Source organism: Poecilia reticulata, linkage group LG6 (assembly GCF_000633615.1).
Source record: "Poecilia reticulata strain Guanapo linkage group LG6, Guppy_female_1.0+MT, whole genome shotgun sequence".
Taxonomy (NCBI): Eukaryota; Metazoa; Chordata; class Actinopteri; order Cyprinodontiformes; family Poeciliidae; genus Poecilia; species Poecilia reticulata.
The window spans coordinates 17,972,515-17,990,924 of NC_024336.1; the positions used below are offsets into that span (position 1 = coordinate 17,972,515).

Below are 18,410 nucleotides of genomic sequence, written 5' to 3' on the forward strand. Positions count from 1 at the left end.
CAGGACTAACAGGGAACAGAATCACACAGAAACTAGAAAATAAACACATAGAAACACGGATCATGACACTTGTTGGGTTTTGGACACCAGAGTATTTTAAATKAGTTAATAGTTGAAATAGCAAAGGCTCCAGGGTGCCTGGCAAAAATCGCAGGGCTCAATAAAGGAGGTCAGGCTTTTAGCTACAATCATAAAGTCCATTTCTGATTGTTCAGGCAGAGACATCAGTGACCTGCTGGGGGCCATCTTGTTTGGCTCCCACAGTGATCATCTTGTTGCTCCTAGAACAGAAGAGCGGGTACTGATGGGTTAAGGACTTTCTGCTGTCCTGTTAGACCTTCATAGAAAGATTTCCTCTTTCCTGGAATGTCCTCTCTGCTCTTTACGCTGTGCTGGGAGACAGAGCACATTTTCTGGGAAACACACATATTGATATCGCTGCAGATGGACCCGTGTAACCTCTACAGGGCCAGGATTTGATGCTGGCCAAATCCAAATGCAAAACTACTGAAAACATTTTTTTTAATATGATGAAAACGGTAAAATGGTTCCTGTCTTAGTTGGTTGTTTCCTTGTTGCCTGTTGCTAATTTGATGAAAATAAAATCAACAAGCACCTCAGCTACTTAACCGACCCAGTCAATGTTTAACTTGGAAGCTAAAATCAAATAAAAAAATTGATCTTTTGTTTATTGGCTTAAAAATAAATGGACAATACAGAAACATTAACCGCAAACATGTCACCCCCTTCTCTGCGGTTGCTGCTGATTGACTTCAAGATGTTTCTTGAGTATCATGCTTTTGCTCATAGTATCATCTGCTGAGTTTAAAGAGTGAAAATCCATAGAAAATATTTTGCCCATCAAAGATCTAAGGTGAAATTAAAAAGCTCTCTGACCCATCAGGTCCCAGGAGAAGTCAGCAAAGTTCAAGAATAATTGATTCACTCAAGGTTTGAGGCAGACAGGTGAGCACGGATGACGAATACCAATGCTGCTGTAACATGTGAAACACCGGCAGGCTTTAAGTGCCCATGACAGATGAAGCACAGATGTTTTGTCAAGTGCCGTTTCATTCCTGTGCTCTTTAATTTGCTTCCCTCTGTAATGAGACATAATGTCAGCAGACTCACTGTTTGCTGGACAGTTTAGTTCACAGCAGGTTCAGAATCTGACTTTCTATAGCCGCATAAAATCCTGCAGACCTAAAAGCAACCAAAATTAGCTTTTTGGTTGTGAGTCTGCATTAAAACCGCATTCAGAAACCACATCATGAACAAAAGCAATCCATCGAGTTCAGCCTGGTGGAAAATTAAACCGGATGGTACAAATGTGCAAGCTTTGATTTTTTTTCATATTTTGTTTTTATTTTTTTGCTAACAAATATTGTAAAGATTTTGTTTTATGCTTTTGCTTTATCTCTTCAGCCTTTCAACATGATATTCTGCTCTGAATTGTTATTCTCATTTGGAAAACAAACATGTTTTTGCAAAAGAATTTCCTACCGGAAAGACATAAAAGGATTAATTTGTCAAACAAATAAAAGATACTCTAAAAATTACTCAGATGCGATGACACTTTGCTGCAGAATCGCACAGCTATGCAAAAGAACCAGCGTTTGCTTTGTGCTGGGATTAGTGAGACCAAAATGGTGACATGGCTTTTTTAAAGATGCTGATAGCAAAACATAAAAAATCGTTCAAGTGTAGAAAAAAATATATTTCTTTTATAAATAGCTATTTAATAATGATAACCACAGTTTGACTGATGTGGAAATAAACTGATCAAGTTTTCTTTTAAGAGTGTGAGCAGTGAAAAATGCTTTTGTTGTTTAAAACTGTCGCAATGTTCGGCAAATACAAAGGATATCCTGATCCAATCCTAAGTATCATCTCAGCATATTGGGGCTGTCAGCATCAGAGACTCTGACTAAACTCAGCAGATTATTAAAGACGCACTGATAAAACTTTTATAAACCCAAACAAATGTACTTTTTCTTTTGAAGTCTGACCTGTAAGTCTTGACAAAACACAATTAACTGGAGTCACACATTTTACAAGCAAAATTATTAATGGGTCTGATTAAAACAGAGCATAAACATGCTAACCTTAGCCTGTAGCCTCTAAACATGGTTTTATTTAAATCTATTTATTTAAATTTAACTGTTGCGTACGATCAGAAACACAACAAAGCACATTTCAGGTTGTGCACTCGGGATATTACAGCCCTCTAAATCATCTAAACCTTCCCACCAACTCAAATTTTCTCCAGATTATAAACAAATAGAACACAGCAGGAATACTAATGTGCAATGATTTTATGTCATAAACAGGCCTTTTATTTTATGTAGATGGGAAAAGACACAGCAGGTAAATACAACTCGATAATATCTCTTTTCTACACCCAGGAGAGGAATAGGCAGTTCACAGAGGGAACTCTGAAGTGAGCAAGTATCATGTGATGATTCATTTCCAACCATTATTGAACCTCTAGAGTTGGCTGAAACAGCAGTTCCATTAAAAGCTGTTTTTAATTCTCATTTTTCTTGTCTGCATTAATGTTTGGGTTCAATTAATCACACAAATAATTGATCTCACAATTTTTACACAGGGAAAATAAAAGCTTTCACTGGGGAAACTCGGAGCTTTCTAATAGACTGCACACAATAACAGAGAATCAATTTAACTCCGACTGCGGCAATAACATCCAACACTGAAGACTAATGTTCTCATCCTCACACTTCTCACTATACATCACTTTATTTCCCACATAATAAAAACGCCTGTAGAGTGAGCTCTAAAAGATAAAACAAATCCAGATACTAATTTGTGGAATAATAGGAGAAACATGCTGCAAAAACACAAATATAGTAGTTTTATTACAAAGCTTAGTGAGGAAGAAAAGAAAACAAAGCATATAATCAAAATGCCTCACAGAAAGGAAATTATTACGTTTTTGCTTCAAACCTTCTGCTGCCCGTTGTTGCTATGGAAAACAGAGACGACGAGATGAAATGCAAAAGTACACACATGCATTCAAAACATGCACACAAAAGGAGACAAAAACATGTTTCCTACCTGCACTGGCATGGCCCACAGGTTGGGACAGAGGAAGAAGAACCACATGAGTTGGTTGGTATCTATGGCAACCAGGTTACAAATCTGAGCGACGGTGAGCTCTCCCATGGACATGTTGGACGTGCACAGGCGCATGATTTTGTTGTAGATTTTTGTCTGGGGAGAGAAATGATATTCCAAGAAACATCATTTATTTCACGTAGCTTTTTATGCCTAAACAGAATAAACCTCTCTTTACTGCATCACATTGCCTTCAAAATTAACGTGTTTATTAAATAGGACTCTTATTAAAGAATCCATCTGTCTGCTGTTTAATCTCAGAGAATGTTAGAGAACAAATAACATCATGAAGACGAAGGAATACAGCAGAAAAGTCAAGGATAAAGCAGGGTTATAAAACAATATCTCAGGCTTTGAATGTCTCATGGCCGACCACCTGAGTTGACAGACGTGGCAACGAGAACATGACTGAGAGAGGCAGTCACAGCCCATTAAGAAGCTGTGGACGGGACTATTATTAGTTTTGCACTCGACAAATCTGTCCTTGATGTCTTAGTTGCAGGAAGAAAGCCAAAGCTGAAAAGCAAGCCAAAAGAGGTCCAGTTTGTAGAGATCCAGGAGCAAACACGTGGAAGAAGGAGCTCTGTTCACATGAGCCCAAATCTGGATGTGAATCTGAGTTTAACAGTGATTTTAAGCATTATTACGACTAATTATTTGCTCATTTAAAGACAGAGTTGCATCCTAATGTGACTTTATGGCTAAAACAGAGTTTTCAACCAAGAGGATTGAAAAAGGTTAAGGTTTAAAAATCTCTGGTGGACAAAGTCTGGACTTGGGCCAGACATCTTCACCTGTATGGCTCCTCGCAGGTTGATTCCAGTTTCAATGGCGACGTAGTAGGAAGCCTGGAGGAAGGTCCTCTGCAGGAGGAGAGCGATGAAGAGCAGCACTGCCAACACGTACGCGTTCTCCAGGAATTCTTTGGATGAAATAAAATAGATGCCAAGAAGCTTCATCTGTAAGGACAGGAAGCAGAGGGAGAAATAAAAAATACTGAAGGATCCTTTATTGTTATTCAAGCTGCAAACTCAAAGTCAGGAAGAAATCCTCAGTTTCAACAACGCCGTCTCTTATGCGAGTACAAAACCTCAAAAAGAAGGTATTTTGTAAGGTATAGCCCTCAAGGTTTAACCACGTTTTCAGTGGAAATAGATCCTTCTCAATCAATTGTTTCTGATGAATGGTTAATGTGAGCCTCAATGTCTGATATTTCTCTCTTTTCTCCAGAGTTAAGTTGTCATATCCTAAAGTGGAGCCACTTTTCAGCTGCTCTGTTAAACTGAGCTGCTATTCTGACTACTTTTCATGAACTCAAGAGCCCTTTTGTGATTCTATAATTAAGTTTGCACATTGAAGCTCACATCTGCCTCCCTGCAACAAATGCTCAATGTTCCTTTGGTGCAGGAAAATGCCTGAATGGCTCTGAGTCTGCACTGTGAGGAATCTAAGAAGCTGAAAGAGCCTCAGCAGCAATAGGTCTCATAAATATTTGAACAGTTTGGCATTAATGGACGGGGGGAAAGGAAAACATCATACGTGTCTCACCAAACTGTGACCTTTAAGAGCCAAAGACGAGGCTGTCGAAATTATCAGTTTTTGTTGTGGTTGTGATTCAAAATCCCTTTTTCTTTCAATGTAATTAATAAATTATGTTATTATGCTCTATTACATGCAAAGTGTTACTGCGTCCACTGCAATAACAAAAAACTCTTATTTTGTCTTATTTCAAGTGAATATATCTCAGTGCACTTTAAACATAACTAACCTTCAAGTAACTTTTAAGTAAGAAATAGCAGCTTGTTTTAAATCTATTATTCCTTAATATTGATTTTAAAAAGTCCTGGTTGTGTTGGCACATTAGTTCACTTATAATAAAACATTTTTCCCATGTTTAAAATGAAATAATCTACCAGTGGAACAAATATTTCCTCATCACTTTTAAGGAACCACTGACATAAAACAARCTCCTGTATCTTGCTGAAAAGTTACTTGTAAGTTAGTTTTATCTAAGATATTTGCAGTAGAGACCAAGCGTAGTTGGCAGGATGTGGTGCTTCTGCGCTGTAGAAGGACTCTAACCGGTTGCTGGATGGTACGATTGTCTTTGCTGATGTGGTGAACGATGCCAGAGATGCAGAGCGGGCCGGCGAAGCCCAGCAGGTCCGCCATGATGCGGAACGTGATGCTGAGGATGAGAGGCCTGCCGAAAGCTTTCCTCAAAGCCAGCCAGATCCACTTCGGACCTTGAGGCGCAGTGCCCTGAGGCTTCTGAGAGGGAGGTAAACAAAAACAACAAAACAAAACAAAAAAAGCAAAGTGATCAGCATGGTAAGTGAAGTTATTGAGGGATTATAACCAAATTCCAGGGACAAATACTCTGCCTTGTAATCCAGAATATTTAAGGTATTTGACCCTGGATGAATAATTTTGACCTTCTGAGTAGAAGAAAAACAAATCTATAAATTTTAATTTGTACACCAAATCTATGTTTCCCTTTGTCTTGCTGTTATAAAGAACAATTTAAATAAATTATTAAAAATCCAACATTAATATAAACTCTTGGCAGTGATGAATGGATGTAAACTCCTTCGCCAAACTGTGTTTGCTGAATGGAGCTCATTTAGAGTGGGTGACATACAATAATACTGTCTTTAAAGGGTTTTTAAAAATATAAATTGAGCACATTAATCCTCATCTATTAGTAATATTATGTGTCACCAGCTGGTAGTTTGCAGTAAAACTGGATCGTTTCCTCTTGCTGCAGATCCTGCGTCTTCTCCAAGGAATTTAACTGGCAGCCCGACAAAAGGAAAATAAACTGTCTCAGATTTTTAAAGAGTAATAATAGAGCAAAGGGAAATAAATGTGTGGGCGCAAAAGCACAATTAAAGTGAATTGCTGCTCCATCAACTGCAGCAGAAACCCACAAAATGAGGGGAACTCAGTGGCTCCAGTCACTCTACATCAGAGGATGTCATGATTAATGGAAAGATTCACTGAGGAGCCGAGACCCTCAGATGTGTGCAGTGTGTATAAATGCAGTGGAAATAATCATATCAGCAACGCAGAACATCAGACAGCAAATAAATTCAAGGTTATTCTCACTTTAGTACAAAAATAAAAAATAGTCTGGTAATTGCAAATCTATTTGAGGTTGTAACTTATTCTGAACACGTTGGTTCAGATAATTAGAACTGATCAGAGGAAAACATCTGGACCGTCACTTTAACAGGATGCTGAGTGTGTGTGTGTGTGTGTGTGTGTGTGTGCGTGTGTGTGTGTGTGTGTGTGTGTGTGCGTGTGTGTGTGCGTGTGTGTGTGCGTGTGCGTGTGTGTGTGTCCGTGCGTGTGCAAGTGTGTGTGAGTGTGCATCTCTGTGTGAGTCATGCTCAGATTTGTGAGAACAGACGTGACTGCTACCATGTCTCTCCATCTTCCTATTTGAGCTCTTAGTTTTCATGCGTAACACACATCGCTGCGCGCATCACAGTTGCACACACACACACAGATCTTCTGCTCCTACCCCAGGTTCAAACAGCTACGAAGGATTTTGTTTCCTTCTCACACTCTCTGAACAAAACTAGCTTCCCATGAAGAGCAGCGCTTTCAGTCCTTCAGGGGTCGGGATGTCACCTCGTTCACAGATAAATGGGAACAACCCGGCGTCTTCAGACCCCCCTCTAAGTGCCACCGCCCTTCCCCGGCACTCCGCTGGGATCTCTCAGCCTCGCTCTCATCCTTCGCTCCTGCCGGAAGGAAGCGGAGGAGCGGTCACACCGGACGCGTACGCAGCAGTGACGACTCTCGGATGAACCAACAAACACTGGAAAACAACGACCCTGTGGAGGAGGCCCTTTACGTCTGACCCCTGACACGCGGTCCATCAGTAGGACAGAGGGAGTCCCAGAGCGGAGCAAATGAAGGAAAAAAGAAAGATTTTCAGCTTGGACAGGCATTGGAGCAAGAATGGCTCAGGGTGCGATCAATAAGGAGTCCAGAGAGACGAAAACTGTCTCTAAAACTGCAAAACTTTCCAACTAAACTGGTCACATTTTTATTATCACTTCATATTTTTTCTGGACATTTTCTCTAACAACATTACAGAAATGTCATAACAGTTTAACAATTTACATACATAATTTTTATAGGAACGTTTTCTTTTTTTAAGTGCCAAATAGAAACATTTGTAATATTATTTTATTTTTTATCATGTAAGGGAATATTAAGCAAAACACACCTGCAACATACTTGGATAATTTTTTCTCATCCAAAAGAATGTTGAGATCTTGTTTCCTTGTTTTCCCCCAAAAAACAAAATGGAGTTACTACACAAATGAAACATTTTCAAGGTGTTTTACCATATAAGTCAAGCTTAGCAACAAACACAATTAGTAGCCACAGCTGAAAATGCTAATTCATCTCCAAGCACACCTCCGTAATTCTTTATTATATATTTGTAGTGTCTGTCTGCAGGTTTGATTGTGTGGGTGTAAAACCAGCATAGGTCAAAGCATCGCTTTTAGCTAATCTCTAAACTCCTACAAACCATTAATACGGTGTGAATCTGCAATGGCATAACACGGTAAATATAATAAGAGCCATAAATCCATCTAACACCTCAAACAGTGCCAAGAGACAAACACTCTGCAGCATGTAGCTACAACCAAAAAATTGTAATATCATCTAAAATAAACAGACGGGAATGAAAAGAAACATTGTGCAAACACAGACACAGGACGTGCCTGATTGCATTTTCCTGTTTACACTATTGGAAAGCTCACTGCAAGCCCAAATAAAGTTTAATAATCCCAGAACAGACCGGGCTGAATCATCTCATGACATGCTTTCATATGAGAACAGCTGAATAAAGTAGGACTGCAGGGTTCAGAGGTCACTCCATGCACACGTCAGAAAGGCTGCATCAAAGATATTCTTCTGAGACATTAAAAACACAAAATTGACAGAGGGAAACTGAATAAATAGAAAAGTGAAGTCGGGGCATCCAGGAAAAAAGCTTGATACAGTCTGAAAAACAGAATTACTTTGATTTGGTTTAGAGTGGAAAATTTTGTTATGGTTCCCACTTAAGATGATTACATAAAAAAAAGCAGCTTTTATTTTGTTAGCTTAGATGTGCAACTGCATCCTAGTAGGTTTGCAGTGAAGGGACAACCTAGCGTTTTCTAAAGACTCTCGGCTGCACCGGATTTTAGGGGCATGTATCATCTTCTTTGAATACACTATTCAAAACTTTGTGTTAATAATCACATAAAATCTTGTTAAAATGCACTAAAACAGTTCACTGTTATTCAGGAATTTCAATCATTTGCAGAGTTTCTTGTTTAAGTCATAACTGAACTGAAAAACTAGAGAAATCAGTTTTATCTCATTTTCTCACGTAGATCCAAATTTGATGCATTCTGTGACCATGTGCATATATCTTTTACAGCTCACCTTCTGCTCTTCAAATTCCTGGCGGAGCTTGATGTAGTTGGTGAGCGCCCGCATGGCGATGGGGAGTTTGCCGATGACCTTCAGGTCAATGGGCCGCCTGTGAGCCGACGTGATGAACGTGTTCATCCACCAGTACGTGGCTTTAGACAGCAAGTTGACAAATGGCTGCAGGAAGCGAACGCCCAGGTCCTGGAGGTCTTCCGGGGGCTTCACTTCTGTCGGATTGGCGAAACACATGTAGCGCTGCGACAGAAAGGAGAGAGCTGATTACTGCTCAAATCAGCCCCAAGACATGGCAACAAAGACAGACCAAAGTAATTTCAAAAAACCTCTGATTAGAGAGAAATCAAAACTTGCAGCAGCTTTTGTTTGGAGAGCTAAAATGCAAAAAATGTGTTATTAAAATGCACTGTTATTAGTGGGCTTAATCACAGCTGCTGCAAGATAATCACATTCATTGTACATAGATAGTAAGTTGTCTTATATGACAACTTGAGACACAGCTGCAGCTTTTAAATGAAATAAAAACTGACAGAGTAAAAAAATCAGAAAGATTTGACATGACAAGGTTTTCACACTTACTTTGTGAGGACAGAATAATGTGCTATATATATAGCCACATATATCCATATGAATAAATTAAGGGAAATATTATTAGTTGTATTTATAATTAGCTCATGGCACTCCAGAAATTCTGTATGATTAAAATTAATGTATAGCACAGTTTACATTTTATTTTCCCCATGTAGGAATAAAGTCACGAATGAATCACTGACAAAGGGAATCACATAATCATATAAGTAATATTTAATTTGGATAACAGTTGCAGGTCATATGGAGGCCAGATCACTTAAATCCTCATATCAGAGCAGATAACAAACAGAGCTTCGACAGGCTGAGCGTGATGGAGTTTCACCCCGGGGAAACCTGCACACTAACAGATGTTTGCTCAGATCTGGGGTTAACACAGATAAACAGGCTAAAGTAGGAAAAAGACACACAAATGTACACTGTGCTGGCATTTTCCTTTTTCTGCTCAGAAAGGGTCAGGCAGCTAGCTGTAAATGTCAGAAAATGAATAATCTTAACGTGAAGGCATGACTTTGATGTAAAAATCAATAAAATGCAAACAAAATACATGATTAGGATACCACTTGAAATAAATTGAGTTTAAAGGTGTGAAAGACATTTAAACTGTAGGAGACAGATGTCAGCTGTGGCTCTTGTTGTGGTTAATAAACCTGATAGGCTGTTTGCTTTTTCCACGATCCTTGTTGCATTGTTTTTCTAATGTAATTGAAAATCATGGATGTTTTGTTTTGATATTTATCCTTTAATCAATTGAAATGCCAATGTTAATGTCTAATTCGCCAACGTTTTGTTATCACTGTGGACATGTCAGTAGTAAACTTGAAATAAATTTAACCTGCAAAAGTCTGTATTTCTGTATATGTGTGTGTTGCTACCTAAAAAATAAGTGCTTGTGTTGCTTTCACATCAAAGCATATCCAACCAAACATTCTCACCAAAGTCACATTCACCAGTATCAATAAATCTGTATTAACAGCTCATTAAAACCCAAGCAGCAATCCTCCGTTTCCATCTCAATGCATAATGCATCACAAATCAAAAATTATCTCTGCTTAAAAGATGACACACACACGCAGGCTCACCCTCCCCAGGATGACGTTGATCTCCACGGCCAGTAGAAGTCCATAAAGCAGCACCAGAAGTCCAGTGATGCAGTAGCGGAGCTGCCGGGGGCCGATGCCGTGCTCGGTGTACTTTGCAAACTTGATGGTCTTCATGATGAAAGCCAGCACCCAGTAGATTAGCAGGGCTGCGGAAAAGTCGCAACGATCAGAGAGACGCAGCAAATCACAAAGCAAGCAGAGAAGATAAAGAAACTGACTGCAGGGCAGCATTTAAATTAAAAGCCGTAATGTTGACAGGTCGATGAATCAAAGTGTCAAAACTTGAAGGATTTTATAATCTGCAATTTTTACCTAATGCATTTTCTGTATACACCAGCCAGATCTATAACAATAAGCACAGAAACCATGGAGAGGTATTGATTACATCATTTATGTCACTTAAAAATCACAAACAATAGTGTATTTTATTCAGATTGTTCCATCSTTGTGTGCAATTTAATCTCAGTATAAATCCAGCTGCTCTGTGAAGGCATCAGAGGTTTGTCGAGAACATCAACGAACACGCAGAATCATAAAGACCAAAGGACGCAGCAGACAGACAGGTCAGACATATAAGTTTAACCCCTTAACATCCAAAACATTTACATGCGATCCACTGACAGCTAAAGCAGAATTAGGTTATAAAACAGCGTCACAAGCTTTCAGCATCTCATAGAGCTTTGTTACAGCCATCATCTGAAAATAGAAACAACATGTCACAGCAGAAACGTGACATGATGCACTGGCTGCCTATTTATTTAAGGATCAATTTAAGTTTGGTTTGTTTTTAAGAGTTTTGGTGGCTTATTTAACTTTGTTTCATTTAAGTTTGACATTGGTTGTTACTGCCTGTTATTCAGATTTTGTTGCACTATTAGGATTTCAATCTATCCTGTAGTTTACCTGCTTTTACCTTGCTTTATAAATAAATACAGTATGGTGTGGCTTAGAGGTCTTTCTAACATGTCAGACCTGGCAGGGGGAACATTACTCAGAGAAGCAGCAAAGAGGCCTGATGTAGCTCCAGAGAAGCTGCAGAAATGTACAACTCAGGAGAAAGTGATAGCAGGAAAACAATTAGTGGCACACTGCTCAAATCTTGTTGTTATGGAAAATTAGTAAGAAGAAAGCCGTAAGAAATTCAGCCTACAGTTCAGTTAATCAAAAGTCACGAAGGAGACACAGCAAAAACACAAACTTCTGCATTAACATCTACAAAGCACTACATTTGTCTAAAATAAAGTACATTAAAGGTGATAGTTTTAACATGGCAAAATGTGTAAATGTATAAAGGGGCATGAATACATTTGCAAAGCGCTTTAAATGTTTTCTTTTTCACAGTATGCAAGACAACTTATCTAATTCCCAACCCTAATTTTGTTTCTGGAGGAGTTTATATTCAGTGCACACCTGGCATCTTTCAATGTCACCAATTTTAAAATAGAAGATCAGCGTGTCACTTTTGTTTTATGAGATTTTTTTGAAGGTCAGCCCAGATGGTTTACTCCAAACTCTGAGAGGCTCAAAGTAAAAATAGCAGGAAAAGAAAAGTGTTTCCTACGTATTGTATTGATGGGGAACATAAGAAAAAAGATCAGTGAACAACATCCATCCAAACACTGCTCATACGTTTTGTAATGAAGAACTCAGACGGCATTACTTTACCAGCATGAGGGTCAGCGCCACAGCCTCCATTTGAAAGATTAATACCTGTCTGGCTGTGACACGGAGACCTAAAGGCAAATGCGGCTTGGTAACTTCATGGAGGTACAACAGCAATGGCTGCATGCAGACGAATTAATGGAGCGAAAAAAGTAAAGAACAACTACACCAAAGGAGGAGGAGCATCAACAGGAGTTAACTCCGACACGACGAGGCCTGAACTGTGGTAGTTTATTCATTTTTCAGCTGAGATCATTAGCAGGCAGATCACTGAGACCTCTGTGTTTCCTTAAAAAAACGTCACAATATTTAATATGCAAGCAAGAAAAGGTTTCATTCCTCTCACAGAAAGACTGGAGCACAATTCCCTGAGGCACCTTCTCATAGATATTACCTTCAATCACTGAAAATCTAATCTGAAACTAATGAACCATCCATGTGCAAATGGCTGCACAAGGGCCCATATAACAAAGAATATTCAACATATTCAACAAAACAAGAATCCCTATGAGAATAATTAAGAGAAAACTGATCTGTAAAGGCAGACTTGATCAAGCTGATGTCACTGTAGCAAAACATGCAGCCAAGTTTTTAACAATCATGGCCGTTTTTCCTGTTTATTGTTAGCAAAGCTATAGGTAAGGTCCTTTGTTGTCTTCCATGTTCACATGCTGTTTCTCAGAAGTAAAAACAATGATTTTAAGATGCATGATCAACAACACACTAATAATAATAATAATAATAATAATAATAATAATAATAATAATAATAATAATAATAATAATAATAATAATAATAATAATAATAATGTTCACAGTGAAAGCGACATTGTGTCTGCTGCTGCAGCTTCCAGGACATGCCATGTTATTTACTCTACACTTTGTCTACATCCCATGTTGCATCTCATATATCCACAGTAGTCCCTGGACCAGTCCATACTTTACAAAATGTTCAAAGCAACGCAATACGACTTGAAGCAGAAGAAGTAGCTATGCTAACCTTAGCCGAACTCTAAAGCAAACCGCTGAACATGAGAGCGTCATCAGGTGGGGACTGAATTGAGTTAACTAAAATCTGAGACTCCCTGTTTGTGAATTACTCAAGTCAAAACCGATTTAAAGCTGGATCTTTGGTCCCAGCACTTCCGCAAGGACAAATTTACTTCATTTCTAAGGAATAGCTATTAATAAGACCAAATAGAAAGCAGTCTGTGCTGGAGTTTCAAACATGTGACTTTCAGATACTGTTTTTTTGCACTGTTTGTTCTTTTTAGGGTTTTTTTTTTTTTTACCCATTTTGTCTTGCATGCTTAACTCTTGCACACACTGCACAGTGTGCTGCCATGAGTGCAAGCTGAATTGAAATTGAGTGAAATCTTTCAAACTGATAACCTTGGAAAAACCAGAAAGTCTGGAAAGCTATTGATCGAGATCACTTTACAAGATGGCAAGAATGTCTGGGCACTTTGAAACAAAATAGCAAGAACTTAGAGGTAATGTACAACCATCTGCAAAGTACTGAATACTTAATAAACTCAAAACGGTGCCAAGACTCATCACAGTCATGAACATGTCATGACACAGAAAGCAACAACCAGGGCAGCTGGTCATGGTTTTGGGAGTTCATTAACAATCTAGGTTCCTATTACAAGTTAATAGCAAATCTTACCTGTTGTGAGAGTAAGCAGAAAATGTATTTTTTCCTATTGTTAATGGGCTATTAACAAAGTTAATTGCAACTCTCAGGTGGTTGCTATGGAAAGAATGAAGATTTAACCGCTCCTTAATCTTTCCCTTCCCCTGCCCCAGGACTCTTGATAAATAGTGTTGCCACTTTTCAAGATGAATCGTTGATCAGTCCGTTTCTGGTGCTTTAATGCATAATGATCTACCATCTTGTCTTGTGCATGATCTTTGATCAATAACCTAATGCTGCATGACACAGTAAGGCAATTTAGTCCTGGAAAAGGTGGATACAATTTAAAACCTGAAAAAAAATTACTTGATATGAGCACTATTCTCTAAATAACAAATCTAGGAACGTATGAAAAAGAGCATTTATCTACTGTATTTAGATATTAGATTAGTTTTTTGCTACTGTGTTTTCATCAGGAGAGACAGCAGCTTTGATTCGTCTTTTCCTTTAAAGCCTTTCATGAAACTATGTCAACATTTTTATGCAAAAAGATGTCTAACATTTTATGCAAAAATAAAGAGAAAACTCCTATAAAAATTGCAAATTCTGAAGCACTTTATCAGATTATGTTTGGAGTAGAAACCTCACTGAGGACTTAAGGAGAATTTACCTAAAAGCAGTTTCGGGAAGTTGGAGGTCTCGATGTTGTGATAGTAGACGATTGACGTGATGCCAGCCATGAAGGCCAGAGCTGCAGGCATGTACAGGTGAAGGTGGAGAGACACAGTGAACCTAAAAAAGTTCAACGGCAAAAAGAAACAAGTTAGCGAATACTTCAGACTGACGACAGGGATATTCTTGTGTATTTCTGTGACGATGAGCAGCTGCAGCAGAGGTCATTAAACTCGCCGCATGTAAACAAAAGCATTTATATAAAGACTGACATGACATCAGGGCCTCTTCGGAACAACAGTAAGGTCAGCCTAAAGAGGGAACTGAAGAGGTGAGCAGATGGAGAGCTCTTCTAGCCAACTAACAACAACTCACCATCCTCTAGTCTGTGCAAAAGACTGAGGTGCAAAAAGCACAGAAACACACTGACTCACTGCTTTTGACAACAACATGGTGCAGAAAGAATCCATGCAGAGAGGAAAAACGTTTATTATGTGATCGACTTCTAACATCGCAGATTTATTGCATATGTGGGACACTGTGTGATATAATTTCACAATTTGAACTGATGCACACGCTGTTGTTTTGGTTCCAGCAGAGCCTGAGTAAAGTCGCTGCAGCTCATCGACTTGTTTTTATTTGGCAGCAGGGAGAATTGGGACACAAACTCCAACACTTGGCTCCAGCTGACCTCGCCCTCGTGGTGCCAGCTGCTGGGGAAGCAGGTGGACGACTGGCTCAGTGTGGGAAAACTCAATAACCTCTTCTGACCTCATCCAGCGTCCACTGAAATGTCCTCTTGAGTTAATGTGAAACTGCATCGCTTTCCAGAGTCAAATATTGAGAGACTTCAGGAATTTTGAGTCAAATTTAATGTGTAAATGCAGACGTTCACAGTGAACCTGCGCAGATGCTTGAAATGTTTAGAAATTTAGCAGTTAAATTTAAAGAATCATTTTAATGGGCTTGTGTGTCACATTAGAAGTTGCATAGGGACCAAGTTTTTTCTGAAATCCGACTTTCAGTCAGCTGAATGATTATATCACTCCAGGAGTTCTCTTGTTTTAACATAAGATCTTCCATCAATTTACAATGAACCGCATCTAGTCCCACAAATTCATGGTGCATAAACCCCGCAGTGATCTTTGATTAGGCCAGACATACCGTCAAACTGTTCTGCAGTAAAACAGAGCTACAAAATATACTTCATCTTAATATCGCCATAAGCATGAGAAAGAGAGAAATGTTTCTTCCAAACAGCATTGACACATTCCCCACTGTGMTTTTTTAGACTCGAGAGAAGATCCTCCTTCGATTTTTATCCAGGTCTACCCACGATGCCGAACGTGATCGCTCCACATCGTAGCTAATCCCGATTGAACACTGTTGGGCAAATCCGATAAGGACATTGATGCAGATGATGAATGGTGGTCAGGGAAGTGCCAATTGCAGCTAATCGAATTCGGCTCCCATCGCAGGTGGATAACAGTGTTTGATTAGATAATAAAATCACTCTGAGGGACTACAGCCTTGCAGTAATCAAGAAGAATCCCAGATTAAATTAAATTACAGGGCACACAATAAAACGTGGAAAAGATCAGTTTCCCTCCACAGACGAAAAAGCCAAGACATTAAACCACTGGTGAATTTAATCAACTCTGGGTAAGCTTTTTTTATTATGCAGGGACTGATACATTTATTTAAATCTGTAAAACTACCTTTCTCACTTGGTAAATGATCTCAGCTGCCACACTATTATAATTTCAGAAGTGCAGCATTAATGAAATATCACCTATATAATCCATTAAAATGAGCAAATGCAGTGAAAAACAATCATTTGTACCAAAAACACTAAAAAATTTTGTGAAAAGAATTATATATAACATTAAATATTTAGTTAAGGAAACCCTCTTGACTAAAATAGCTTCAGTGCCACCTAGAGCTTCTTACATAAATTTGAGAAAAATTTTTCTCTCTCGTTACCGTTGGCTATGAGATATTTGAGGGATTTCTTTGATGTCTAGCCAGTCCTTGGTGGATTACCTGGCATGTTTTTAGATTTTTAATCATTGTCAATGTTGAGGATTCAGTTCTGCTTCACTCTAGGACTAAAGCATCTCCAATCCATGGTACATCCACCTCTAGGAATCACAGCTATTTTCCAGGAACGCTGTTTTTGTTTATGCTGAACATAAACTAATTTATTCCTCACCAGAATTTCTATTTTTTTAATTTACATATTAAAGAATTTTTCTCCGTTTTTTATGTTTGTTTTTTTTTGGTATTGCTAAATATTTGTAAATATTCACAAGTTTGTATAGATTGAAAAATACACTGATATTCATAGGATGCCCTGTTTTTTTTCTTTTTTTTTTTTTTGTCACAAGAGTGCAACCTGTGTGGCTGAAATCATAGCGAGACAACAAAATTACAGTATTTGGGCTTGACATACCCGTCRGAGACGATGCCTTCTGCAATCTCACAGACAAGGATGAAGAGCAGGACGAAGGTGAGGAGCCAGCGCAGGTTGTGTCCAGGAAAGTGGAGCCAGGTGCTGTGATGGATGTGAACCTTTGAACTCTGGCTGCCCCAACCTGAGACCAGAAAGACACGTTTTAATCAAAATATCAGAAGTGATCTGAGATGTAGACCTCAGTGTCATAAAAACAGACACTGGTTGCCTAAAGATAGAGTAAGATAACTCAGCTTTTATTTTCTGTGTTAATATGAGTAGATAAACTTGTGCAATGGAAAAATAACCTTTTAGACTTTATGCTCTGTGGGGATTAGTAGCTACTGTACCTAATTACGATCTATAATCTGTAAAGAAGGTTGAATAATTTAGATAATAAGCGACAAAAATGGCCGCCTGCCAGATTTTAAGGAGCTTCTCTCATAGCCCTCTTAAATACACTGGACGATCCCTGGCAGGCGATGAAAGCAGCTGTATGGCTGCCAACCTCAGAATGGAGCTTCAGCCATTTCCTTTGTTATTGTCGCTTGAACAGATGTTGGCTTTAACTCAGAGCATAAAACAAGCAAGGGTGAGTCATCAAAAAGCAGTTCATGTGACAAATATCAACCTCTGCTGTAGAAAAACTCTTGACTTATGATGTTACATAAGAGACTCTAGTGCTTTTGGCACTTTTGCCAGTTTATTTCACTCTGAAGTGTTGGCACAGACTGATCTGCAGCACGTCTTTTCCTCCTCAGCTCTTTTTCACACATGCAAATTCATTCACTCTGCTCAAGCACTGTTCACAGAAAAACGATGTCAAATATTGCGGAAAATGGGCATAAATCATTCTGCTGCTTTTGCTGCATATGTGAAAACTGAACTAATTTACATGAGACAAAATGTGTAGATGACAGGAAACCGCTGGCTGCTTGGTTGTTGCTCATCTATCAGCAGCCATGGAGGGTTTGGAGATGACTGAGCTTAAATAATCCTCCTCTCTGATTGGTTCTGTGATGCTAAAGGTCTCTTGGTGAATACCTGTCCATCTTCCCAGTTTTCATTTGAACACTAGCATGTATGTAACTCTGTGAATTGGTGAGCACCAGCTGAGAAAGACATTGCACAGCTTCAGGCACAATGGAGTGCATCAGGCATCAGGCTGCACATAAACAGATCTCTGACTATAAAAGGTTTTGTCAGGTGAGGCGAGAAGATTTCGCACCCCCCGAGGTTTGTCTTTAGTGGAGAGGCTGTTGATGAAAGCACATCAGCACAGGGTGGCTGAAGCGAGGGAGGAAACCCTGCAGGTTTGTTATTCACTTTGAGAATTTTCAAGGATATATTTAGATTTTGATGGTGAGAGAGAAGTGTAAACGGTTTTATGCCCAAGCCATGCGTGTTGTTTACACGTGCTAATCAGTGGCGTTAAGGTGTTTTGGTCTTTTATTTAAATGTTTGGTTTTAATGTAATTCTTTATCGACAGTGAAATTATACAAAAGTATGATTGCAACAATTTTTAAAGATAAAAGAAAATTTAATTGATCAAACATGATCAACTATACACAAACAACCTCACGTATATTTAGCAAAATGCTGCTTACTAAGTTGCATCTGAACCTCATGTGTTTTTGAGCCATATACAAGTTCTTGACACAATTCTGACTGAATATTTGTTCTCTCTTCTTGCCCGAATGAT

At 38.8% G+C, this 18,410-nt stretch overlaps 1 protein-coding gene across 4 annotated transcripts in view; it reads right to left on the reverse strand.

Moving 5' to 3' along the window:
- The window catches only part of abcc8 (ATP-binding cassette, sub-family C (CFTR/MRP), member 8), a 68,587-nt gene that overhangs the window by 43,269 nt on the left and 6,908 nt on the right, over positions 1 to 18,410 (reverse strand). For all 4 annotated transcript variants that reach the window (XM_008411583.2, XM_008411585.2, XM_008411582.2 and 1 more), the window contains exons 3-9: positions 16,708 to 16,849; positions 14,254 to 14,375; positions 10,266 to 10,432; positions 8,593 to 8,835; positions 5,218 to 5,406; positions 3,930 to 4,094; positions 3,076 to 3,231 (exon numbers count right to left, since the gene is read on the reverse strand). In XM_008411583.2, the coding sequence (XP_008409805.1) occupies positions 3,076 to 3,231; positions 3,930 to 4,094; positions 5,218 to 5,406; positions 8,593 to 8,835; positions 10,266 to 10,432; positions 14,254 to 14,375; positions 16,708 to 16,849 (1,184 nt within the window). The remainder of the gene's footprint in view (positions 1 to 3,075; positions 3,232 to 3,929; positions 4,095 to 5,217; positions 5,407 to 8,592; positions 8,836 to 10,265; positions 10,433 to 14,253; positions 14,376 to 16,707; positions 16,850 to 18,410) is intronic.